This window comes from Lampris incognitus, chromosome 15, assembly GCF_029633865.1.
Source record: "Lampris incognitus isolate fLamInc1 chromosome 15, fLamInc1.hap2, whole genome shotgun sequence".
Classification (NCBI taxonomy): Eukaryota; Metazoa; Chordata; class Actinopteri; order Lampriformes; family Lampridae; genus Lampris; species Lampris incognitus.
Genome location: NC_079225.1, coordinates 12,749,480 through 12,777,111, shown reverse-complemented (window position 1 = coordinate 12,777,111; position 27,632 = coordinate 12,749,480). Strand labels below are relative to the sequence as shown.

At 45.3% G+C, this 27,632-nt stretch overlaps 1 protein-coding gene across 1 annotated transcript; it reads right to left on the bottom strand.

Moving 5' to 3' along the window:
• Window positions 1-504: 504 nt before the first annotated feature.
• On the bottom strand, window positions 505-27,632 carry LOC130125557 (regulator of G-protein signaling 7-like). Its single transcript, XM_056295156.1, has 6 exons — window positions 27,526-27,632; window positions 18,055-18,180; window positions 10,184-10,370; window positions 8,442-8,531; window positions 8,172-8,225; window positions 505-638 (listed from the first exon to the last, which is right to left on the bottom strand). Exons 1-6 carry the CDS (start codon window positions 27,630-27,632, stop codon window positions 588-590), a joined length of 615 nt encoding a protein of 204 aa, XP_056151131.1. The 3' UTR covers window positions 505-587.

Here is a 27,632-nt window from a genome sequence, read left to right as displayed (position 1 = left end):
AGGCATTCACTCCTCGAGTGTGAACGAATTTAGTGCCCCCCCCCTTCTTTTCTCCCTTCCCTCATATCCTCCTCGTGAATGACATGAAACAAGACAGCGAGCTACTGAATTAAGTCTACGTCTCTTCTGAGCGTCAAAGGCATTCAAGCATTCCGTTAGTTATAGCACTGAAAGTAAAGGGAGAGCCAGTATACGTGGGCTACCCTATTAATGAGTGTAGATAGATAAGAGTCAAGCCTGACGTTCCGTTTGGTTACAGAAATTATTCGGACCCTCCCATCCCAAGAAGAGCAGCAGTGTTTACAGGTTGGTGTTTAGGCCCTGCAGCGCTGTCCTGGTGTCAGGTCTAGTGTGACTTATTGCATGCTGTCTGTCCTCTTAAACTGATCTGAGGTAAGTAAAACGAGGGCGCCGTGAGACTCGGTGAGCCAGGCCGCCAGTCCCGAGCCTTTTCTGGCCCTTCAAAACACTGAACCCCACCCACCCCTCCCCCCACATCTAAAAACCGTCCTGGGGCCGTTTTGCCACCGAAGCCAAGCAAGCAGCTCTCCTAGGCATGGATGGTCCTCCTCTACGTGCAGGCCTGGTCAGGAAGACTGCATGAGGCCCGTCAGCCGCTTGCCAGTCAGTGACTTGCCCTGGAGACAGGAGGAGGTGGGAGGAATAGCCATTAAAACACTTCTCAAACGCAAACGCATATTCTCTCCACATTGCTGAATAACTAGGCCAAGGATTTAGAATGGACGCGTAGGTGGAAGGAATAATGTCAGAAAAGAAGCAGACGTGAGGCAAAATCTGAAATACACAGGAAAGCACCAGAGGGAGGAAGCGATTATGTTGACGTACTTAAAGCTAGAACGAGTAGGATTCATCAGTTGCGGTTTGTCAACACAACATTCAAAGTTGACCCCTCTCCCCTGGCTCAACGTCACCAGAAGGACACGCCCCCTGACCACAGCTGCCAGAAGACATCCCGGTGTACAGGCCAACTCCGCGTCACTCTTCATCCCCATCCTCTCCCTCAGCGCTCGCCAGCGGGTGAAAGCCAACCCCAGATTCACTCTCGTTTTGGAAGGAGCTTTGTCTGCTTGGCGTTTCGGCGCCGTGTCCGCCATTGTCGTAGCTTCCTCTTGGATGCGTGCTCATGATCTCGATCTGGCACCTGGTCACTATGTTGACGTAGTGACTAGGTCCCGCTGCCCAAAGGTTGACGCCCAGAAACGTCCCGCACACAGCAAAATAAGATAAATCAGAAAACACAAGACAGAGGACAGGTCTCTGCCTAGCGGTCATAAGTGATGGCTGAGAGGGATTGTTTTTGTACGAGTCTATACGCTGAGTTTTAGGAAAATCCTACTCGTTCTCCTTTAAAGAGAACTGGGGAGTGCGAGGTTGGAAAAAGCAAAATAGGTCGAGGTAAAAAGCGAAACGATGGGTGCAGGTCAGACGTTAAGATTCAAGGCCAAGCAGACGGCATACACACACGAGAAGAAACATCCAAAAATGCACAGATGTGTAAGGGTATGGGACGGCACTGACTCTTGACATTTTAGCTGAATTGACTTTTGTTGTCATCATGCATTTTCTTTATGACTGAATTCTAAGGCTTTTGTAATGTAAAAAAAAAAATGAACCCAAATAAATCATGTCAGCACTTTTTCCACTTTAGTTCCAAAAAATAGTGAAAAGCAATCAGAACCATTTTAGGGGGGGGGGGGACAATAAAACAAACTTACAATAACCTGGTTGCATAAGTGGTTTTATAATTAGGGATGTGGCTGTGTTCAGAATTAACCAATCACATTCATGTTAAATAGTAGTTAGTACACACCTGCCATCAATTAAAGTGACTCTGATTAACCCCAAATAAAGTTCAGCTGTTCCTGTAGGACTTTCCTGACAGCTTCTTGGTTGCATCCAAGTGCAAAAGCCACGGCCCACAAAGAGCTTACAAAGCATGAACGGGCAGCGGCGGCTCGTCAGAGGAGGCAATGCCTCCTCTGAAATTTGAGAAGAAGAAGAAAGCGTTATATGTGATGACAATAAAACACCATGTAGTTTGAGAGGCTCTGTGTATCTATTCAATAAAAATATTGCAGTTTCATTCTGGTTGTCATCATCGTGTGGCTAAGATTGCTGTGTGAGATCTAGCCATTCACCACAGGAGGCCTAAAACGACAAAAACCGCCTCGCCTCCCTTGATTAAAAAAAATAACCAATCGGAATTGAGTTCATGTCGTGTTGTCAAGGAAATTCTGTAACTCCAACACCGTGAGAAAAAAACTCAATGGAGGCCAGCCTCATTTTACTCTTCGACCAATTACAATTCAACTTTTTCAAATTTCACTGTCGTGTTGTAAATTGTGTAGCCTGCTAAAGCAAGTTCAAGTGTTCCCGTGATCCTGGGAGCTGTGTTGTCGGGGGCAATAGCTCCTGGTAGGGTCTCCCAAGGCAAATTAGTCTCAGGTGAAGGGCCAGACTAAGCGATTCCCAAGAAACCCAATGAAAGTACACGAGCAAAGCTACAGCACCTCGCCCGAAAAGGGAGTGTCTGGTGGCTGGGCCTTGGCCCATCGAGCCCAGTCGGGCCCAGCCCAAAGAAACAGCATGGACCCACCACCCCGTGGACCCACCACACACAGACTGGGCGGCAGGCAAAGGCGGGGACTGGGGCATGCCGACTTTCGGCATCACAGATCGGTCCTCGGGACATGGAATGTCACCTCTCTGGCAAGGAAGGAGCCTGAGCTGGTGAGGGAGGTGGAGCAGTACCAACTACTAGATATAGTTGGGCTCACCTCCACACATAGCATGGGCTCTGGTACCAAATTCCTGAAGAGGGGCTGGACTCTTTACTTTTCCGGAGTTTGCCAAAGTAACAGGCGCCAGGCGGGTGTGGGATACTCACAAGTCCCTGGTTGAGCGCTTCCATGTTGGGGTTCGCCCTGGAGAATGAGAGGGTCGCCTCTATATGACTGCGAGTCACTGGAGGGAAGGCTCTGGCTGTTGTGTGTGCTTACGCACCGAATAGCAGTTTGGAGTATCCGGCCTTCTTGGGGTCTGGGTGGTGTGCTGGATAGGGTTCGGCCTGGGGACTCTATAGTTCTGCTAGGGGACTTCAATGCTCACGTGGGCAATGATGGAGAAACCTGGAGGGGCGTGATTGGGAGGAATGGCCTCCCCGATCAGAAACCAAGTGGTGCCTTGTTATTGGACTTCTGTGCGAGTCATGGATTGGCCATAACAAACACCATGTTCGATCATAAGGTAGTTCATAAGTGTACTTGGTACCAGAACTCCTTAGGCCAAAGATCGATGATAGACTTTGTGGTCATATCATCAGATCTGTGGCTGTATGTTTTGGACACTTGTGTGAAGAGAGAAGCAGAGCTGTCAACTGATCACCACCTGGTGGTGAGTTGGATCAGATGGCGGGGAAGGCTGCCGAACAGACCTGGCAAACCCAAACCTGTAGTGAGGGTGAACTGGGAACGTCTGGCGGAGGCCCCCGTCTTCCCACCTCCGGAAGAAGTTCTCGTTTATCCCGAGGAGGCTGGGGACATGGAGTCTGAGTGGGCCATGTTCAAAGCCTCTATTGTAGATGCAGCAGGCAGGAGCTGTGGTCATAAGGTCATCGGTGCCTGTTGAGGCTTTAGTCAAGGTGGAGGGGATCATGAATACCTCCAAATATCAGTTGATTTTGGCGCAAAACCTTCAGGCATCTGCTAGAAAGCTGAAGAGGAATTTCACCTTTCAGCCCAACAATGACCCAAACCATGCATCTAAATCAACAAAGGAATGGCTTCACCAAAAGAAGAGAAATGTTTTGAAACGGCCCAACCCGAGCCCAGACCTGGATCCAACTGAAAATCTGTGGGGTGACCTGAAGAGAGCGGTTCACAGGAAATGCCCTCGTAATGTGACAGATCTAGAACGTTTTTGCAAGGAAGAGTGGTACAATATCGCCAAGTCGAGATGTGCCAAACTGATAGACTAAGAGTCTGAGTGATGTAATAAAATCAAAAGGTGCTTCAACCAAGTGCTAGTTTAGGGGTGTGCACACTTATGCAACTAGGTCATTGTGAATTTATTCGTTTTTTGTTTCTCTCCTAAAATGCTTCTGATTTTCACTTCATTTTTATAGGTAGGAATTACAAACAAACAAAAAAAAGTGGAAAAATTTCTGACATGATCCATCTTAGTTCATTTTTTTACATCACAAAAATCTGCCATTTTAACAGGGGTGTGTTGCCTTTTTATATCCACCATGTCCAGCCACAACACACCATCTTGCCAAGGCTGCAAGACTGTGAAAATATACACTGCTCAAAAAAATAAAGGGAACACCTAAAAACACAATATAGACCTCGATGAATGAAATATTTCAGCTGAAAATCTTTATTTATTAGACAGAGGAATGTGTTTAGAGCAAAATAACCTAAGAATGATCAATGGAAATCAAAATCATTAGCCCATTAAGGTCTGGATTCAGAATCATACTCAAAATCAAAGTGGAAAATGAGAACATAGGCTGATCCAACTTCTGTGGAAATTCTTCAAGACGATTCAAAATGAGGCTCAGTAGTGTGTGTGGCCTCCACGTGCCTGTATGCACTCCCTACAACGTCTGGGCATGCTCCTGATGAGACGACGGATGGTCTCCTGAGGGATCTCCTTCCAGACCTGGATCAGGGCATCGGTCAACTCCTGGACAGTCTGTGGTGCGACATCGCGTTGGCGGATGGTACGAGACATGATGTCCCAGAGGTGCTCGATTGGATTCAGGTCTGGGGAACGTGCAGGCCAGTCCATAGCATCAATGCCCTCGACATACAGGAACTGCTGACACACTCTGGCCACACGAGGACGAGCATTGTCATGCGTGAGCAGGAACCCAGGGCCCACTGCACCAGCATATGGTCTGACAATGGGTCTGAGGATCTCATCCCGGTACCTAATGGCAGTCATGGTACCTCTGGCTAGCATGTAGAGGTCTGTGCGGCCCTCCAAGGATATGCCTCCCCAGACCATCACTGACCCACCGCCAAACCGGTCATGCTGGAGGATGTTGCAGGCAGCAGAACGTTCTCCACAGCGTCTCCAGACTCTCTCACGTCTGTCACATGTGTTCAGTGTGAACCTGCTCTCATCTGTGAAGAGCACAGGGCGCCAATGGCGAATCTGCCAACCAAGATGTTCTCTGGCAAAGATCAATCGGGCTGCACGGTGTTGGGCTGTGAGCACAGGCCCCAATTGTGGACGTCGGGCCCTCATACCATCCTCCTGCATTCTGTTTCTCACTGTTTGAGCAGAAACCTGCACATTAGTGGCCTGTTGAAGGTCGTTTTGTAGGGCTCCGGCAGTGCTCCTCCTGTTCCTCCTTGCACAAAGGACCAGATAGCGGTCCTGCTGCGGGGTTGTTGTCCTCCTGCGGCCCCCTCCACGTCTCCTGGTGTACTGGCCTGTCTCCTGGTACCTCCTCCATGCTCTGGACACTGTGCTGGGACACATCAAATCTTCTTGCCACAGCACGCATTGATGTGCCATCCTGGATGAGCTGCACTACCTGAGCAACTTCTGTAGGTTGCAGATACCGCCTCATGCCACCTCTAGTGGTGAGGGCACTAGCAAAATGAAAAACTAACCAAAGATCGGCCAGAAAAGATGAGGACAGGCAAATGGTCTGTGGCCACCACCTGCAAATCCATTCCTTTTATAGGGGTTGTCTTGCAAATTGTCTAATTTCCACCTGGTGGAAATTAGACTATTTGCCAACAGGTGAAATTGATTCACAAATCAGTGTTGCTTCCTAACTGGACAGGTTGATATCTCAAAAGTGTGATTGACTTGGAGCTACATTGCATTGCTTATGTGTTCCCTTTATTTTTTTGAGCAGTGTATATTCATGGGCCAAGTCTTGAGCAACAAAACAGAGACACACACAACCTAAAGATTTATTTTATTTTCTACTGTTTCTCTTTATAAAAGGAAAACATGAAGGAAACACAAGAGGGCGGTGATAAGCCTAAGGTGTCCTGTCTCCATAACAGAATAGAAAAAATGTTGTTTTATAATAACACAACATCAGCCTTTTCACTGAGCCGTCTACCCGGAGAAAACTACATAAAACTACAACTCACAACTTACGTGTGACTTGAACGGTCGACAAGGAAGAGGCTAGCGTCACAGCTACCCTGCTTTATTCATCTTTTTTTGGGGGGGGGGGTTCCACCTTTTCTCCCCAATTGTACACAGCCAATGACCCCACTCTTCAGTCGCTGCTCCACCCCCTCTGCCGATCCAGGGAGGGCTGCAGACTACCACATGCCTCCTGCGATACATGGTGAGTCGCCAGCCGACTCTCTTCACCTGACAGTGAGGAGTTTTGCCAGGGGGACGTACCACGTGGGAGGATCACGCTATTCCCACTCCCCCCGAACCGGCACCCTGATCGACCGGAGGAGGCGCTAGTGCAGCGACCAGGACACACACCCACATCCAGCCTCCCACCCGCAGACACGGCCAATTGTGTCTGCAGGGACGCTCGACCAAGCCGGAGGTAACATGGGCATTCAAACCGGCGATCCCCATGTTGGTAGGCAATGGAATAGACCGCTACACTATCCGGACACCCTGCTTTATTAATCTAAGTAACCTTTGACTGTACGATCTTTCATCTGGCTTTGTTTCTTAACTTGATTATTATACAGAATACTACTGTATAGATGAAAATACATATTTGATGGTACAGCTGAAGAATAAATGCACAGTAGTGAATAGCGTCGGTTGAAACATGTTTTGCTAGCTATGTATGCTCCAAATTTATATTCTCCCCATCCCATTTATTAGAGGAACTACTTTGCTAAATACATGGGCATTTTATGTGACAATACTGTTTTTATATTCTATTCCTTCCATGTGATATATTTAAAATCTGTTTTTCTACAGTAATATTCATGCAGTCTTTGATACTGCACAGTACGCCATTAGCTTGTCACGGTGCAGCCCAGCTGTATTCCTCAGTCCAGCTGCATAGCTAGCTAGCTGCATCATGCAACATATACATTGTGAAAATGTTAAATTCATTAATTGTTCATTATTTTACTGTTACCAATGTCCCCAAGGAGGAGAGCGGCTGCTTTATGAGCAATTTAAAGGAGCAATAGGTGGCCGTTGATTTTGGGCAGAACTTAGAAATATTTTCAAACCGAATTCGACACCGCCCTTCCCAATCAGAAAGCATCAGGATGCCTCCATGCACGCGCCAGACACACCAGCTGACTGAAGCGAAAGCATTTCACCTGAGACGAGCATCATTCTGAGCGGAGCCAAATTAGCTGTACCGAATGTCACACACGTAAGAGAAAACTAACTTTAACATGTTTATTGTTAGCACTCACAGCTGTCAAGCTAGGTAGCTAGCATGCAGCTATGTGTTAGCAACTGGCCTTTGTGTACACGCAACTGTTACGCGCATAACAAACGCGTGTGTCACTGAGGGTTTGATAGACAGCTCTTACGTTCCAATCATTTGACTTGGTCGTTTGTTTGATTGGATGTCATTGTTTTAGCTCCTGCCCCTTAAAGGAACGATGGATTTTTTTTAAATTTCGGTGTCAAACGTCTTATTTTTTGAGTACTATCAACTACTGTCAAGATATAATAAGAAATTTTAAATTTTACCAAAAATCGGCGGCCGCCTATAGCTCCTTTAAGTGAGGGAGGTGTTTTTTTCATGTGAGCAAGCAGAGCTAGGTTTGACACCGTACGTCAAACCACACACAGTGGTTCTGTGAATACACAGCTGTCTGGGAGCACCATGGCATCTCCCACATCCACACTGGAATTGGGATTTCGTAAAATCCTTTACCACTAATCTAGAAGTTATTAGTGCTGCCGGGTATTTCCGAAGTTATAAAGCAGAAAATATATATATTCTTATAAACTATTCCACTGTGCTTCGACCAACAATTCACCCGGCAATTATCTATAATGACTGAATGATTTTTTGTTTTTCCCCAAAGTGAGAAAACGGCTACATCTGGGTTTTACTGGAAACTGCAGGACTAATAAGGTGGTCAGGTTGGACAAACGCACATCCATGCTAATGCACGTTGAAGGCTGATGACAGGGTCTAATGGAGTGTTCAGAAGAAGGAGGGAGCTCCTCACCACGCTGCGTGTGAACTTCTCCAGAGAGGTACGCCGCCCCTGCTCTGCCTCAGGCTGGGCCCATCAGGAAGGGAGGGAGTGAGGGGGAGAGAGAGAGAGTGAGAGACAGAGAGAGAGAGAGAGATAAATGCTTTGGGACACGCTGTTGCAGTTGGACGTATTCACAAGTGTGCAAGCTCACATCCTCATTCATATTCAACACTCGCACATGTGCACTTATGCACACAGACTCATATGTGCACATGCACGAACGTGCACGAGCGAACGCACCTTCTTCCTTGCCGTCAGGAGGTCCTGGTATGCATTGGAGCGTAGGAAGCGTGTGTAGCTGTCACTTTTCATCAACTTGTAGATGTGGTCCTGATACAAGGTAGGAAGCAGAGAGAGAGACAGAGGAGAGAGCAGAAGAAGAAGAAGAAGAAGAAGAAGAAGAAGAAGAAGAAGAAGAGAATGAGGAGACAGGAGAATGAGAGGGGAGAAAATGCAAACAAGTCTTGCAAAGCAAACACACAATGCGATAGTCTCCCAGTGACTATCACATTGTGTAATACTACACCAACACCAATGGGAAGAAAAATCCTTTCCGTTATTTAACTCTCCCCTTTTAAACTTGTAACAGAGGAGGAAATTTGATTTAAAAAAAAAAAAAACCTTTCTCCTCATTCTCTCTCATATGTTTCTCCGTCTTCTATTACAAGGCACTCCATTTGTTCACAGTGCTGAAGTGAATCAGGAAGAAAGCTGAGGCGGTAGTAATGGCTGATAGGCCTCTGGCCACCGACCTTTCTAGAGTTTCTGTGTCAAACAGGGACCCTCACTCCCATCTGCTCTGCTCCTGAGTGGTGCATCCATGCAGCATTTCTTTCATTTTATCATTTTTTTAAATCATATTATGTGGTGGGAAACTCTATAACTGTCCATGACAAACACTAGAAAAATTGAGTTGGGGCATCCGGGTAGCATAGTGGTCTATTCCGTTGCCTACCAACACGGGGATCGCCAGTTCGAAACCCGTGTTATGTCCGGCTTGGCCGCGGGTCCCTACAGACACAATTGGCCGTGTCTGTGGGTGGTAAGCCGGATGCGGGTATGTGTCCTGGTCGATGCGCTAGCGCCTCCTCTGGTCGGTCATGGCACCCGCTCGGGGGATGAGGAGGAACTGGGGGGAATAGCATGATCCTCCCATGCGCTACGTCCTCCTGCTGAAACGCCTCAGTCAGGTGAAAAGAAGCAGCTGGCGACTCCACATATATCAGAGGAGACGTGTGGTAGTCTGCAGCCCTCCCCGGATCGGCAGGCGGGGTGGAGCAGCGACCGGGACGGCTCAGAAGAGTGGGGTAATTGGCCAAGGACAATTGGGGGAAAAAATTAAAAAAAACAAGGATGGATTCCTAGCTAACGTAAATCAATGGAGGACTTCATTACGCTTGTATTCTCTCTCTCTCTCTCTCTGTCATCTATTCTACCCATCTATACCTGCTTATTCTCTCTCTCTCTCTGTCATCTATTCTACCCATCTATACCTGCTTATTCTCTCTCTCTCTCTGTCATCTATTCTACCCATCTATACCTGCTTATTCTCTCTCTCTCTCTGTCATCTATTCTACCCATCTATACCTGCTTATTCTCTCTCTCTCTCTCTCTACCTGCTGAATCCACTTCAAGGTCATGGGGAACTGCAGTCTATCCCAGCATGCATTGAGCAGAAGGCAGGGAGACACCTTGGGCAGGTCACCAGTCCATAACAGGGCAATTTAGAGACTCCAGCAGCTGGGTGAGTCATTCAACCTACCCAACTTCGCGACATTAAAATACAGCGTATTGTTACCCAGAGTAGGTCAAAGTCTTATTCACATAAGGTATCTTGAGCTCGGAATAAAAAGGTACACATTTTTGGGAGAAAAAAGACCCACTCTTTTTAGTGAGCTGACTTACAGCCCTGTCCAGTTCAGCTAACACTGCAAGTCTTGGGAGGAAGCCCACACAACCACACGCCCGTCGACCCGCCTCACCTGTGCGTCTTCGTAGCTGTAGCGTCCGGGGTCTTTCAGGTTTTGGCTTGTGCGTTCGTAGCTGCAGGAGTCCAGGTTAATGGAGCTGGGTGCTCCCTCCGCCAGGAACTCGGCCCAGATCTCCTGCGCCCGCACCGCCACCTCCTGCAGAGGGCGCCGCTTAAAGTCCTGCACCGCCAACCAAAACCTGTGATGGGATCAATCAAAAACACTTCAGATTATTACTAGTCTGGGGAACTGGAACAGTCCGATCCAAAGCTGTGTGTGGCAGCTGTTTGTAGGAGGTGACGCTTCTGAGAAAGATTTGTGATTCATGTCATATACTGATACACACACACACATATAATCTGATGACTGTCAAAGCCTCTTACTGTCTATACTCTGAGGAATTCGTTTCACAGTGGATTTTAAGAAATCATCGAACAGCTTACTCTGCAACATATAGGGATGTAACACTACATGTATTTGTACCAAACCATTTGATACAGGATTTGCAGTTCGATAAGCCCTAATAATACCAAACCATCCATCCAAACCAATACATAAATAATAATAATAATAATAATAATAACAACAATAATAATAATACCAAACCAAATCACTGCAGTCCACATCGTGGCATCTAGAGAACCTAAATTCAGAAGTGCCAGTTCCACCTGGCAAGTTTTGGCAACGTGCTGGTTGTTGTTGTCATTTAGTCTTGCTGATGTTGTTTTTTTTTTTTAAATGCCGAACAAATTGCCTGTTTCTCAACACGATGACAACCTAACCGTAACCTAAACCCAACCTTGACAAGACACAATAACTTCTATCCAAAGCTAACCTTGAACCTTAATTTAAACACTATCTAAACTTAGCCCCAAACCTTACTCCTAAATGCAACCACCCATAGCCAGAAGTTGTGAGGCTACAGGTGGGAAAAAACAATAATACAGATGAAGGCTTTGTTCTTCAAAATAAATGAAAACACATTTTATCGTTTGCATTTCTTTGCACACTGGAGGGTGTGCTCCAATTATCAGGGCAAGTCTGGGAAAGTCTACTCTAGGGTGCTGGAAAGGAGGCTCCAACCGACTGTCAAACCTCGGATCCAGGAGGAACAATGCACATTCCATCCTGGCCGTGGAACAACGGACCAACTCTTTACCCTTGTGGAAGTGCTAAGGGAGGCATGGGAGTTTGACCAGCCAGTCTAAAAGTGTTTTGTGGACCTGGAGAAGGCTTACGACCGTGTACCCCGGGGGCACTCTGTGGGGGTACTGCAGGATTATGGGGTACCAGGGCAGTTGCTACAAGCGATCCGGTCCTTGTATAACCAAAGTGAGAGCTGTGTCCGCATTCTCGGCACAAAGTCAAACACGTTTTCGATGGGTTTCGGACTCGGCCAAGGTTGTCCCTTGTCTCCGATTCTGTTTGTGATATTCTGGACAGGATCTCAAGGCGCAGCCAAGGCGAGGAGTGTGTCTGTTTTGGAAACCTCAGAATTGCATCGCTGCTCTTCAAAGATGATGTGGTTTTGTTGGCTTCATCAAAATGCGACCTCCAGCGTGCACTGGGACGGTTTGCAGCTGAGTGTGAAATGGCCACGATGAGAGTCAGCACCTCCAAGTCTGAGGCCATTGTTTCTCTCCTGGAAATTGGTTGTTTTGCTCCTCCAGGTTGGGGATGAGTTGTTGCCTCAAGTGAAGGAGTTCAAGTATCTCGGGGTCTTGTTCATGAGTGAGGGTAGGATGGAGCGGGAGATTGACAGGCAGATTGGTGCAGCATCAGCAGTAATGCGGACATTGTACTGGACCGTTATGGTGAAGACGGAGCTGAGCCGGAAGGTAAAGCTGTCAATTTACCAGTCAGTCTTCGTTCCAACCCTCACCTATGGTCATGAGCCTTGGGTAATGACCGAAAGGGTGAGATCGTGGATACAAGCGGCTGAAATGAGTTTCCTCCGTAGGGTGTCTGGGCTCAGCCTTAGACACAGGGTGAGGAGCTCGGACATCCAAAGGGAGCTCGGAGTAGAGGCACGTCTCCTTTGCGTCGAAAGGAGTCAGTTGAGGTGGTTCAGGCATCTGATTAGGATGCCTCCTGGGGGCCTTCCTTTGGAGTTTTTCCAGGCACGTCCAACTGGGAGGAGACCCCGGGGTAGACCCAGAACTCACTGGAGGGACTACATGTCCAATCTGGCCTGGGAACGTCTTGGGATCCCCCAGGAGGAGCTGGAGGGTGTTGCTGGGGAGAGGGACGTCTGGAGTGCCCTACTTAGCTTGCTGCGACTGCAACTCGACCCTGGAGAAGCGGCTGATGAAGATGATGAGATGAGATGCATTTCTTTGTTTTCCTTGCTGTATCAGAACTGTGAATTTTGTGGAGCCTTACAGCCCTATGTGATGTCCCAGACTTTTCAAAATATGCATTGCATCCATATATCATTTTCATATCAATCCATTTTTGAAGATTTTGAAATGCCAGAAAAGGTGGGAGCAAGTACATAACGCCAAATTCATCTGCTCGACTTGCATTTACAGCATTACAAAAGCAGCACTGTAGACACAATCCCCAAACAACCAGGTACCTGCCTGTCAGCCCTTCACTTTGTGCTAGCCACATGGAAGAGTAAGTAGTCACTGACCCAGTTAGCTAGCAAAGGAAGCCAAATGCATGAGCTCCGCTGGCTAACTGCTTCCAATATTACATTCTACCTATCTATATTGATCTGTGGACTGGCTTTGCAATAAAGAGACAAAGACCCCTGAAAATCTCCCTCTCTGTTTCCTTCTCTCTCTCTCTGCCCTCTCTGTCGAAAGTGCCTTTCTAAAAGGGCCTTCATAAAAAGCAGAAGCAATTATTGAGTTTGAGGGAGTATGAGATAGTGGTGAGGGGAAGCGCTGTGTGTGTGTGTGTGTGTGTGTATAAGCGTGGGTTTTATCTCTTGCAGTAGCTCAGAGGTATCTGTGACCTCCATCCTATCTACCTGGTCATATGCCAGGCTCCGTGGTTCTTAGTCATCTTGATTGGACCTGAACCGTTCTCATTCTCCGTTTCTCCCTCATTTTAAATAGTGCTTACAGTTATTTGTTCATATTTGTTCTCTATCTGCCCACACACCCATCTTAGTTGGTGCATAAGGAGCTAACATAATATATCTGTTTACCAGTCTACATGTGGGATGAATCTGACACATTCACAAGATTTTCATGAGAAACAGACTTTTTTTTTCTTTTGTAAAATGGCCACACACACACACACACACACACACACACACACACACACACACACACACACACACACACACACAGACTGAGAGATTTATTTTTAGGTTTTGCAAGATGTTTTCCCCTACACAGCCATGGTGAGGACACAGGTCTCCAGTTGTCCCTAAAAGAGGCCAGTAGGCCGGGGAAAAGAGATCAGAACTGACTGTCAAGAATCAAGATGTCGGGAAGAACTCTAATTAGTTTCATCACATGATGGAAAAACAAAGGTTACGGGTAAGACGGATGGACGGATACAAGAAGACACCGATTTGTTCATTTTATGTTATTTTATTGTGTTTACTCTATGTATAGTCTTGGGTTTATCTTTTACCAATGGCTCTTATCTTTTATGACTTCTATTTTTAATTTTTTTTTTTTTACCATGCCTTTGTCTGTTATGGACCCTGAGTCTGCAATGAAGTTTTGAGCCGAGCTGAGTTGAGTTTATAGGAAGTTATTCTGCCCCTCTCTGCACATGGACACGATTGCTAGCTTGGCAGATGGGTTCCTTAATAAACATCCAGGAGGCAGCAGGTAAGTTTAGCATGTTTGTGTCAGAAGCACTGTGAAACTGAAACACAGAAATAATACAAATTCCCAATTATAATGTGTTTCCCTCTTGCTCTCACGCCAACAAACACCAAGTCATCATCAATTAGCTATAACGGTTAACTAGCGCTTAGCATGAATGCTAACTTCACATCAGGAAACACGTAGATAAGCTAGCGCGATTAGCATCGCCATGGTTTAGCTTTTTAACATATTCAAAAGTGTTGCGGATAACTACAAATAACTATCAGAGTTGATGGTCACAAAACGGGTAAGCGCACAAATCAAACAACGCTGATTACTTACTGACATACGCCATCTAGTGTTCAGGCAGAGAAAATGAACAAAGAGCAACCGCGGCGCTCGCAAAGCTCTGTAAGCACAACTCAACCCCCCCCCCCCACCACCCCGGGTCCAAAACTCAAACTACGGCAAGCCACATGAGACAAACCGCGTCACACAGCCGACACTCTGCCAGCTGTCTTAAGGGGGCAGCACAGAAGCGGCGCGTCGTCTCCCCGCCTCCAGAGGCAAAGTGCAGGCGCTACGAACAGGAACAAGCGGGAGATTACAAAGAAAGAAAGAAGTTAATCTATCCGTTCTCTGGACTGTTTTCATCTTGTTTTCACAGACTGAGCTGTCCCCACAACGAGGCAGTTGCTTCTTATTTGGCGGGAGCTTGTAGCGCCGTATTATGTAATAACGCCGCATTATGTAATAATGTAATAAATTTTCACATCATTATGTAATAACGCCACGTTTTTTTCAAATCAAGACATACATTTTGGTGGTTTATTACATAATGCACCAGATTATTACATTTTCTTCATAAAAAAGTGTAACATCCGCATTTTGTAATAACCGGTGCAATATGTAATAACTTATTACAAAATGCGGATGTTACACTTTTTTATGAAGAAAATGTAATAATTTGGTGCATTATGTAATAAACCACCAAAATTTATGTCTTGATTTGGAAAAAACGTGGCATTATTACATAATGATGTGAAAATTTATTACATTATTACATAATGCGGCGTTATTACATAATGCGGCGCTACAGAGCTCTAACTGTAAATCCGGATTTGCGCAGTGTGGATAATGACGTCATTCTATGTAAATTATTTTTACTGCGATTTTAAAAAAAAAAAATTAGGTAACACTAGTATGGGGAACGTAGTCACCATTAATTAAGTGCTTATTAGCATGCAAATTAGCAACATATTGACTCTTAATTGGTCATTATTATGTACTCATTAACGCCTTATTCTGCATGGCCTTATTATACAACCAGTAAGCCATTAACTATGAGTTTTCCCTCTATAACCTCAGAAGTATTGCTTATTAGTAGTACCATCTCAATATGCTTCGCTTAGTATGGCCTTTATAAGGTGGTAGTACCACAAGAAGAGTTAGTCTCCCTTACTAACACTTAATGAATATGGTCTGTTCTTACATAACAAAACACAAAACTACAAGTGTTCATAGTGTTAAATTACTGTAAATTAAGTTTTTGTTACTTAGAATATGTTCCCCATACTAAAGTGACATCTTGATCATTACTAATTCACTAGTAATTACGTTTTTTTATGTTCCCCATACTAAAGTGTTACCAAAAATTATTTTATGATGAATTAGCTTGGCTAATTCCGTTTTATAATTTATAACATAATTTAATTGTTTTCCAGCTGCCTGTAAGACCTATTATGAGACAGTACACAGGAACTTCTTGTACAGCCATCTGCACCTTGTGGCTCAATCGGTCGCCATGAAGACTTAAGCCAGGATTTGACCGAGAAGATGGTAGAGGGTAAGATTTGTTGTTGGTCAATGTGAGATTATTTTTCAGTTAACACTAGTAGATGTATTGTGGCAACACACGATGCATTGCGCAGTACTCGTATTTTCAGTACTGATTGTGTTTACAGCTGCTGGAAGCGAGCCGGAGTGTACTAACAGCAGATGACATGGACTTATGGAGGGACATCGTGATTGATATGATGTCCGACGAGGAGGACGGCACCTTTGACGGGGGGTGTCTGGGTGGATTGTGGGGCCTCTATGCTTACGTAGCCAGGAGCTTGCCGACCTGTGTGCCACACTTCAGGCAACAATGGCTGCTAATCCAAAGTACATGGCTACACATCACAGATGTCTGCAGCACGTTCGGACACAATGCCATCAAATACATTCGACTCGGAGGCGGCAAAGTAATTTCAAGGCTGATGCCCCAGATCCAGCTTTAGGCTAACTCTTGTTCCAGACAGCGGCTGGCTACTGGATTTCTTTGTTTACTTAGTTTTTTTTTTTTAGTCACAGTTGTGTTTTTCCATTTGCTAAGGTCTCAATAAAGCTTTTACTTTTACTCATCCATCCATCCATCCATTATCTAAGCCGCTTATCCCAACCAGGGTCGCAGGATGCTGGAGCCTATCCCAGCAGTATTGGGCGGCAGGCGGGGAGACACCCTGGACAGGCCATCTAGGGACAATTTAGTATGGCCGATTCACCTGACCTACATGTCTTTGGACTATTGGGGAAACTGGAGCCACCCAGAGGGAATCCACACAGAGGACGACCCAGGACGACCCCCAAGGTTGGACTACCCCGGGGCTCAAACCCAGGACCTGCTTGCTGTGAGGCGACTGCGCTAACCACTGTGCCACCTTGTCGCCTTTTATTCAACATATTCCTCGGAAATTTTTGTTTTTCTTTCCCCAGTGATTCATGTCATTGATTATGGTGTAGCCCACAGGATACAATAACATGAATATATACAATAAATAACATCACATGAATTAAATTATTATTATTATTATTGTAAGGGAGGGGGTTACCCAAGTCTGTATTATACTGAACCAGGGTGGCCAATAGCAAGATATCTATCAACTAATCATGAGTGATTTTTCTTTTAAAAGTCTGTGGTTTCATCGAATGCTTGAATGTCTAAGTGAGGCAGTTTCTAGCCAGACCAGGTTTCACTGCTATTCAGATGCTAATTAGAGTCATTCACACCTGCGCTCCGCCACGCTGCCCTCCTCCCGCTCTCCCCCCGCTGCCAGTGATTCATTCTCAGCAATACATGGCACAGGCAAACACGGACTGTACCGGCTGTAGCCATCAACTGCTGGGACTGAGTGTGGTTGGCAGACATTCACAGGGCCGAAAATCCAGTTTTTCATGCAGTGAAAGTGCTTCATTGACTTCCTAGCTTTATATTTCACGTAAAAATTTGTTGATATAATCACATATTATTGTTTATAGGAAATATTCTTTAAATGTTAATAGATGTTTTTTTTTGTGATCTATGGTTAAAAATTATAGTAAAAATGACACAGGCAACATTTAATTTGATCACTGAATAACTAAACACCAGACTATTTTATTGTGTTAGCTGCAGCTGTGTTTATCCAGCAGATGGGATAAATTCATGATCTATTAGGGGAGAAATGTCATACATTTCAACTTTAATAAAATATTTTCAAATATTTATGCTTGTTCCTGTCCAGGGTGTCTCCCCGCCTGCCGCCCAATGACTGCTGGGATAGGCTCCAGCACCCCCATGACCCTGAGAGCAGGATAAGCGGTCTGGATAATGGATGGATGGATTTATCCTTGGTTTCATGTGTTCATATGGTTTATTTAGTTGTTTGACTTCTCGTGTGCTTCCTCTAATCTCTCTACTTGCCCCCCCCCCTTCATCCCCAATTGTATCTGGCCAATTACCCCACTCTTTCGAGCCGTTCCGGTCGCTACTCCACCCCCCTCTGCCGATCCAAGGAGGGCCGCAGACTACCACATGCATCAGGACGCATGTGGAGTCACCAGCCAATTCTTTTCACCTGACAGTGAGGAGTTTCGCCGGGGGGACGTAGCACGTGGGAGGATCACGCCATTCCCCCTAGTTCCCCCTCCCCACCAAAGAGGCGCCCCGATCGACCAGAGGAGGCGCTACTGCAGCGACAAGGACACACTCTGTAGGGACGCCCGACTAAGTCGAAGGTAACACGGGGATTTGATCTCTACTTGTTTTTGACCCAATTTTCTCTTCAGATTGAGAGTGTAGGTGCTTACCGCAGGTTCTCTGAGCTGAACTCTGACTCCAGGAACTTTAGGAACAGCTCCTGTCCTGCTGGGTCCTTCAGGGCCTCCTCCAGAGAGAAACCCCACTTCTTCACTCGCTGTTGACTGGGCTCCTTACTGAGAGAGAGAGGAAGACAGAGAGAGAGAGAGGGATACCTTTAACCAATTCTTTATTGGCACAATAACTTTAATTAAAACATCTCAATATAGCCCAATAAATACAAAAAGAAAAAAAAACAAAAACAAAACAAAAACCACTACAAAACACAAAATCTCACAAACACTAATATTGCAGTGTATATGAAATCCACTTTGAATGACGTTGTATTCGTACAACGAACTGTATTCTTATAGGACTTCTCCTGCATCGCCACCTTGTCGTGGTGGAGAAGCTTGCATGTATCAATGATCCCAAGTGCTATTCCATCCGGAGCTTGGCTCCTGGTAGGGTCACCCAAGTTGGATAGGTCCAGGGGGCGGCTTCAGATGATGCACGATCCAACAAAAACCTCAACGGCAGAGCTGGAGCAAGATGTCTCAAAGTCACAACAGCAGTGAAGGCGGATGAAGGCTGCAACAGAGGCTGCTCCCCAATTGTCTTGGTTCTCCATGCCACTGGCCTCTGACCACCCCCTGTCAAGGACCATGTGGTGGCTGCAGGCGCATCAGCCACTCCATGTAAAAATCTGTCTTGTGCAGGTGTCCTCCTGCAAGGATACCCACAAGGACCTAGAAGGAGGACAGTCATACTTGACCCTGAGTGAGCGTTGATGACTATGATGATGATGATGATATAGGAGCAGTGGGCAGCTGCAGCGCCCAGGGACCAACTCCAGTTCTTCTTTCCATTGCCTTGGTCAGGGGCACAGACAGGAGTATTAACCCGACCATGCATGTCTTTTTGATGGTGGGAGGAAACCGGAGCACCCGGAGGAAACCCACGCAGACACGGAGAGAACATGCAAACTCCACACAGAAAGGACCTGGGTTTCCAACCCAGGACCTTCTTGCTGTGAGGCAACAGTGCTAACCACTAGGCCACCCTGTTGCCCCACATATATGTATATGTATATATGTGTGTGTGTGTGTGTGTGTGTGTGTGTGTGTGTGTGTGTGTGTGTGTATGTGTACATACATTCCTACTCCACAATTAACAATCATTTATTATGATCGCCATTTAAAAAGACTGTAGTGAGTCATCAAACACACTACATAAACCATCTCCTTGTCCCCACATTTCAACAAATTCCTTTAGACATGAATCATTTACAATATGCAAACTCTGTTCTCAGGTGAGCTACCACTAATCCTTTGGTCATAGAAACCTGGTCAACCAACCCTAATCCCTGCATTTTATTTCTTTTTGTAAGGCAAATACTCATTTTAGTCTGACCTTTCAAAACAATTAAGTAAACTAATATGTCTTTGATTTGACACTTTGTACTTTGGGCCAAAAATAAAAATCACATCCCTTAACATCTCTTCAAAATCCCCGAACCATTTCTGTAATCATTCAAACAGACTTCTTAGCCTACAACACTTCAGCCACAGATGTTGTAGAGTTTCTTTCTCCTGACAGAAAGGACACATACTACCTGTTCTGGGATCTAAACGTGCCACATGTCTATTTGTAACCATGGCCCCGTGTACTATTCTCCACTGGAGAGCCACAGTGCGTTTCTCTATAGGAGCTTTGCACAAGGACCTCCACCATCCTCTGGGAGATGAGCCTTGTGTAAATAAACCCGACCACCTTGACTCCTGCAGTCCAACCAATGTCGCCTTGTGAATTACCTTGACACTGACAATATAAAGCCTTCTTTGATGTCTCCAGGAAAAAGGAAAGAAGTGCCCATTCCTCTTCATCCTGCTCCTCTACTGCAGCAGAGATAACCAGAGATTGGAGGAGGATTTCCCCTCCATGCTCACCCAGGAAAGATTCCATCCTTAATGCCTCTTTAAAAGCACCAGGAAGTGAAGACACCACTTCACCCAACAGTCTCTGCAACAGATTAATTGACTTAATTCCAGTTTCCTCAATCAGTGCTTCAGCTGATTTCCATGCCCTTCCTGTCCTTAAATTGGTCAGCTTCACTAGTCCAGACCTTACAAAAGCCCTTTTAACACTTACAGAGCTCAATATCCTGTTCTGTATGAAGGGATTGTAAAACAGTGGTTTCTCTCCTACATAACCACAAAACTGCGTAGCATCTCTCTGAGCCTTTATGACCTTGCTCCAAGCATTAAGAACTGCTTGATAAAAACGTCTGCCCTCAGACAAGTCCTTTTCTCCCAGTCTCATCAGAACAAGATGTTTATCGTAGCTCAGATTTCCAACTTTGGTAAGAGTAAACAGGCTATTTTTTTCCACGCCAAATCTCCTCTGTACAGAAGATGCTGTGTTGTCTGTAGACGAAAAACTGTAATACGACTACGTAAGTAAAATGACCTCTTTCACACAGAAGTAAAAACAAAACAGCAAGTTTGTCCAATGATATCACTACCAGAAAAAAAATTCACCAGCTTCTTCTGATCCTCCTTAACCTGTGTGTCGTGTGGCTCCAAGACAGTGAATCAGTGCCAGAGCATTGAGGCAATCAGGTTATTTGCAACCAGAACTGTCCTCTTGTATGATAACTGGGGCATGAACCAAGTCCATCAAGACACCTGGCACTAACCTTCTCTACAATCCATTCTCAGTTTTTCTTTTGAAAGTCAGCACTACCTAGAAAAACTGCTAAGTATTTCATCCCCTCCCTACTCCACTCTAATCCTTCTGGAAAATTTGGCAGTGCTTTTTGTTGCCACTGACTCATCACATATCCTGCACTTTTTTCCCAGTTTACGTTGGCAGATGATTCTCGTTCATAGACTGTTAAGCTACAAACAAGATTCCCAACATCTTCCTGCCCTAAACACAGTTACATCATCTGCATAAGCAGACAAAGCTATGGTACCTTGTTCACTTACTTCCCGAAACAATTAACCCAGTAGATCCTGCCTAAGGTTATTTAACAAGGGCTCTATTGTCAGTGAGTACAACTGCCCTGATAAGGGGCAACCTTTTCTTGCCCCTCTGAAGACTTTCACCGGACAAGTCCACCACCAACTTTTGAAATAACAGAGGCCCCAAAGTATAATAATTTAACCCAAGAAATAAACGTCACAAAAACCAAAAACTCTCAGTTTTAAACAAGTGTTCATGATCAATCCTATCAACTGCTTTCTCCTGATCAAGGGATAACAAACCAAGACTGAGTTCCTGCTTAGTTGACATATCGATATCTTCTTCTTCTTTCAGCTTTTACCTCTTTTTCAGGGGTCGCCACAGCAGATTTTACAGTTTCCATCAGATCAGGACCCTGTGAGGGCACAGCACCAATGCTGGCCACTGTTAATGCGAGCAATGCAGGCCTCAACTGATCCGGTATGGTCTTGTCAATTCGCATACTGATTTGACAAAATTTTATGTCGAATGCCCTTCCTGACATATCATTATATATGACATATCATATAGGTGACATACCGATATATTGCATTGAAAATAAATTGTCCATTGCCATACCTTCAGGCACACAATATGTTTGATTTATATGTACTACAGTATCCATATATTCTTTTAATTTAATCTATTTGAAAGACATCTTGACAATTTTATGATCAGTGCATAATGAGACAGGCCTCCAATTTTTCAATAAACTAAGGTCCCCATTCTTTGGTAATAATGAAAGAACTACCCTTGTCAAAGTTAAACTCCCAGAGCTAAAACATTCTTTAAAAACCTCCCATGAATCTTTTCCAACTAGTCCTCAAAAAGGATTATAAAATGCTGACGGGAGACCATGAATAGCAGGAAAGCGTCCATACGACATTTGCTAAACTGCTTTGAACATTCCCTCTAATATCATGTAAGCTTCAAGAGAACCTACTTGTTCCGGCTTCATCATAGGTAGTCCTTCATGTATCGCTTAAACTGAAGAGGGGTCACAACTTCCAGCACTAAAAAGGTCCTCATAAAAATCTATAGCCAGTTTTCTCATTTCAAAAGGGTCTTCTTTAATATCCCCATTGGGCCGCTTAAGATGGAGCATCAGATTTTGTCCCCTTGTTTTCTCTTCCAGTTGAAAGAAAAAGGACATAGGAGTATCTATGTCCTTTAATGCGGAAACCAGTGCTTTCATCAAGGCTCCACCTTTGCTTCCCCTGTAGAAAAGAGCCTAAAGCTCTCTTCTTACTCTCTAGCTTCATAATATTAGCATGATCATTTCTATCTATCATTTCTTCCTTTTCTTCTTCACTCAATCAATCATTATTATTATTGCTATTCTTTCAGCTGCTCCCACTAGGGGTCGCCACAGCGAACCATCCATTTCTATCTCTTCCTGTCCTCTGCATCTCCCTCTACCACAGCAATCACCTGAATGGTCTCCCTCACCACATCAATAAACCTCCTCTTTAGCCTTCCTCTTTTCTTCTTCCCCTGCAGCTCCATCGTCAGCATACTTCTCTCAATCGACCCTGTGCATAGCTGTAGTCCACTGACTTCCGGTTTCTACTGCAGCGGTCATACCAGTTTCTTGTTTGTTGGCGTGTGCTATTGACAATGGCATATTTTTCGCGATGCCTGCAAGATTCACCACGGATAAATGTCAACCTGCACAGAAGTGTCGGCAGACTTTCACCTGCACCTACCAGCAAATGGGTGAAAAGTTTCAAGTTGTGCATATCAAGTTACATCCACAATTATGAGGATGAGTCCAGATGGACAAAAATATTTAGGCTGATAGGTCCAGTAGCTTATGAGATTAGACCCGGACAGACACACAAACACACATAGACGAGTTTGACCAAATGCATGAGAACACGGTCACACATGCGTGAAATTAACACTGGTGAATGTTGACCTCTCGTTCACTTCCATTCTATAAGGGCGAAGAGGTGAATAAAACATTTGCTTCCGACGGCGAAAGAAATGTGCGTCTTCACTTCATGTTGAGTTCAACTTTGGTGAACTTTGACCGGCGAATTTGCAGCCACAACCAATAGCAAAGAAGTTTGTGGTTGACCCATCCACCCACCCATCCACTTGGCTATAACTGGCTGTAGTTTTCTTAGATAGCTAGGATAGAGGAGACTTTGATTGTTGCCGCAAAGACTGCTGGGATAGGCTCCAGCATCCCGTGACCCTGAGCAGGATAAGTTGCTTGGATAATGGATGGATGATCGTGGCATTACCCAAAAAAACTACAAATTGCCCCACGAGAGACATGCTGCCTGATTGGCAGTGAGTTGGGAGACAGGCATTGAACGTAAATACATTTACTAATAACATCAATTCATATTTTGCGGTATACAAATAATTTGTATAGCAATGTTCTTCCTCCGTATTTGTCCATAAAACTATGATAACATGTACAAGTGAGACAAGTGAAAACATATATCTTTGGACTTCAGTGTACATTTTCCCATTGCAAAACCAACAACCGCTCAAACGCACTACAAACCAGCATACTGTTCTCCATGTGCTACATGTTGCACTGCCCACATTCAGCACGAGGAAACATGAATTTCGCTTCAGCAGGCGATAGTCATTCGCCTGCATTCACGCATGTGTGATCGTAGCCTAATTGAAATATTTTCCTTGCCAGCCTGTGGATGTGCAGCCTCCTAGACGGACCCTCGCACGAATGCAACCAAGTCGAATATGAACCTGTGTAGCATGGTTAAAAACGTCATAACCAAAAAATGTTATATAATTACACAAAATACTACCACATGATTATTATTATTTTCATTGCCAACATTGTTATTTTATTATATCATCAGGAAACGCTTATAGTAGCCCCTCCTTGTTGTGACACCATTTCCTGTTAGTAGCCCCTCCCTGTTGTGACCTCATTTCCTGTTAGTAGCTACAAAACGTATGTTCCCCCTGACTTCTGCCTCTTTCCCGCTTTGGACATGTAGAAAGAGGTACGTGTTCATTTTTGTCTGCCCCTGTAATGCATTTTATCCAGTCCTAATGTGTCTTATGTCTAATGTGGGTCCCAATTCTTGCGTAGGCTACAGCAGGAGCTGATCTGACGTTTTCTGAAACCTGTCCTGTTTTGTTTATACGCAACAGGTATGTTTTATTTCTTTTTGTAAAAAAAAATTGTGTTGCTAGCTATGCGCTCTTTCCTGCTTTGGACATGTAGAAAGAGGCTACAGCAGGAGCTGATCTGACGTTTTCTGAAACCTGTCCTGTTTTGTTTATATGCGACAGAATACAGATCCCATGCATGAGAGAAGCTGTCCTGTTTTCCTACACAACACAATGAAAAAGTACACCGGTCACACCTGCACTTCCCAAAAAGAAAGGGTTTGCTATGCAACCATTTTGTAGCTTCCCCTGCGCCATTGTTGCGGAAAAGCAGTCAGGTCAGCTGTGGCTTCAAACGAGAGAGAGAGAGAGAGCGAGAGAGAATGAGTGAGTGAGAGAGAGTAAGAGTGAGAGTGAAAGAGAGAGCGAGTAAGAGAGAGAAAGACAGAGAGAGAGTGAAAGAGTAAGAGAGAGTGAGAGAGAGCGAGTAAGAGAGAGAAAGACAGAGAGAGAGTGAGAGAGGGTGACTGAAGAGAGGGATCGGCGGTAGCGAGAACAAATGTTTTTCAAAGAATTTTGAATCACCGCAACAATCAGAAGTTCTTTGTCATACAGTCATTACTGTGCAAAAATATTAGGTTGATAGGCACAGTAGTATGTGAGATTAACAGCAGACACACACACACATACAAACACACACACACACACACTCGCTACCCGCCTGGTGGAGATAATTGCTTAGAGAGAGCGAGGTGAGAGGGGAAGTGAGATGTTTGACAAATGAGTATGGAGGAAGGAGCAGGACATTAAAATCCAAAATTGGATTGGCCTCTGAGTGCGCGAGAAGGGATGATGGTGCCGTGCCGGGAGATCGGTGTCTGGAAAGTTCCGTATTATAACAACATTCATCTGACATCCAATTATTTTAATTTTCGGGCGGGACATTTTCTCCTAACCCGTAATTAATCAATTCAGGTGAATTATTAAGCGACATCGGGCACCGTGATTAAACGCCTTTCCTAATTAATTCCTGCATAATTCAACAAGACAAGGGGAGTTCAAGGGACAATAGAAAGTGGTGAGATAGTATATAGCCGACCCCTGTAGGAGATAATACCTCAGCTCTCCTGCCTTCATATCTCTGGATAATCACAAAGTCAATAGCTTGACATTTTGCTATATTAGTCTGCAACAAACTGGGGATGATCATTTGATCTGTAATATTTGCTTTGGATTGATAATATCAGCGGAATATCATAATGATTTCAGAGGAACAGGGCGATAATCTATATGTCAATCCTTCATAAAAAGGCTTCTCATACAAACTAATTACCTTTCCTGGATTTAGTAGGAGCCAAAGCAGTACTATCAATCAAGTTCTCTAATGTGCTTTTGATACCACATGCAAATTCATTTTTAGGGTGGATGTTTGATAAATAATGATAATAATCATAATTATAGTCATAATCCATCCATCCATCCATCCATTATCCAAACCGCTTATCCCAATCGGGGTCATGGGATGCTGGAGCCTATCCCAGCAGTCATTGAGCAGCAGGTGGGGAGACACCCTGGACAGGCTGCCAGTCCATCACAGGGATGGCACACACACAAACACACACATACCCCCCCACACACACACAAACACACACACACACACATTCATACCTAGGGACAATTTAATCTGGCTGTATCACCTGACCTACATGTCTTTGGACTGTGGGAGGAAACCGGAGCCCCCGGAGGAAACCCACACAGACACGGGGAGAACATACAAACTCCACACAGAGGACGACCCGGGACGACCCACCAAGGTTGGACTACCCCAGGGTTCGAACCCAGGACCTTCTTGCTGTGAGGCAACTGCGCTAACCACTGCGCCACCGTGCCGCCATAATGGTTATGATGATAATAATAATGGGATAGGCTCCATCATCCTGCGACCCCGATTGGGATAAGTGGCTTGGATAATGGATGGATGATAATAATAATAATAAGAAGAAGAATTTATCGATTACAAGGGAGATATCGACCCTTGGAAGATGTCTCTAGGATCAGGCACGGCTAATGGAGGCTGAACAAAATCTTCCATTATTCAAACGAGGACACGAAGTGTCACAGATCTGCATCTATGACATGTTTCATCCCTGAAAACCGTCCCCGCTGGACACACACCCTTATTCTACATGCGTCCAGCAGACATGAGGCTTACAAAGACCTTAAAATGGTGTGTTCGATCTGACAGGGACTCACGGGGGGCTGAACACCCAGTTGTTCATGTTTACATTGTATTTGAAATTGCTAAAAAACAATTGTAATTTCTCAAACTAACTGTGAGTTTCTGATGAGTGAGCGAGGAAATTAGTTCCTTGTACAGATCCATGAGTTATTTCATATCAAATAGAAGAACGATGCGTGCTACACATGCTAGGTAAGTGCTTCAGCTAATACTTTTATTTCACAGTTACTTTTTTAATCTATGTGAATATATTGCACTTAAAATCACTCTTTCCCCCCTCTTTTTCTCCCCAATTGTACCCGTGCAGTTACCCCACTCCTCCGAGTTGTCCCGGTCGCTGCTCCACCTCCTCTGCCGATCCGGGGAGATTCTGCAGACTACCACATGTGGAGTCACCACCCGCTTCTTTTCACCTGACAGTGAGGAGTTTCGCCAGGGGGATGAAGCGCGTGGGAGGATCACGCTATTCCCCCCCAATTCCCCCTCCCCCCTGAAGAGGCGTCCCGACCGACCAGAGGAGGCGCTACTGCAGCGACCAGGACACATACCCACATCCAGCTTCCCACCTGCAGACATGGCTAATTGTGTCTGTAGGGACGCCCGACCAAGCCGGAGGTAGCAGTCCACTTGAACGCTTTGCCTTTGTGCAGCATACAGACCGTTTTTGCAGAGAGATTCGGGAAGAACTTGCCTAGGAAATTCACCACACACATGGCTCGCAGGACTCCCTTCTTGTCTGTAGGTGGGGGCATGTCCAGAATGGCCTGTACTTTGGACCGGTCTGGTCCCACTCCTTCTCCAGACAGCTTGTCACCTAAGAAAGTGACCTCTGTTGCCCCGAACTGACATTTTGTTTTTGTTCAGTGTCAGACCACTCAGCTGGATTCTCTGCAGGAGGTTCAACAGTCTCTCATTGTGTTGTTGTAGTGTAGAGCCCCACGCAACCAAGTCATCAATGTAAACCCGGGTGCCTTCTAGAGGACGAGGTTCAGGTCCCCCCCTTCACGGGGACTCGAACCGGCAATCCCCGTGTTGGTAGGCAACGGAATAGACCGCTGCGCTACCCCGACGCCCTGTACTTTTTTACTATGGTTCGAATTCTGCCACTAAACTCAGTTCTGGTTCTGATCATAACACGTACCTGGCCTCCAGATCCCAGAAGGCGCAGTCGTCACTGGTCCACGGGTTGGAAGGTTCTGGAGCCGTCACGAAAGGGTCGTACTCCATGTAATGTTCTGTATAACTCAT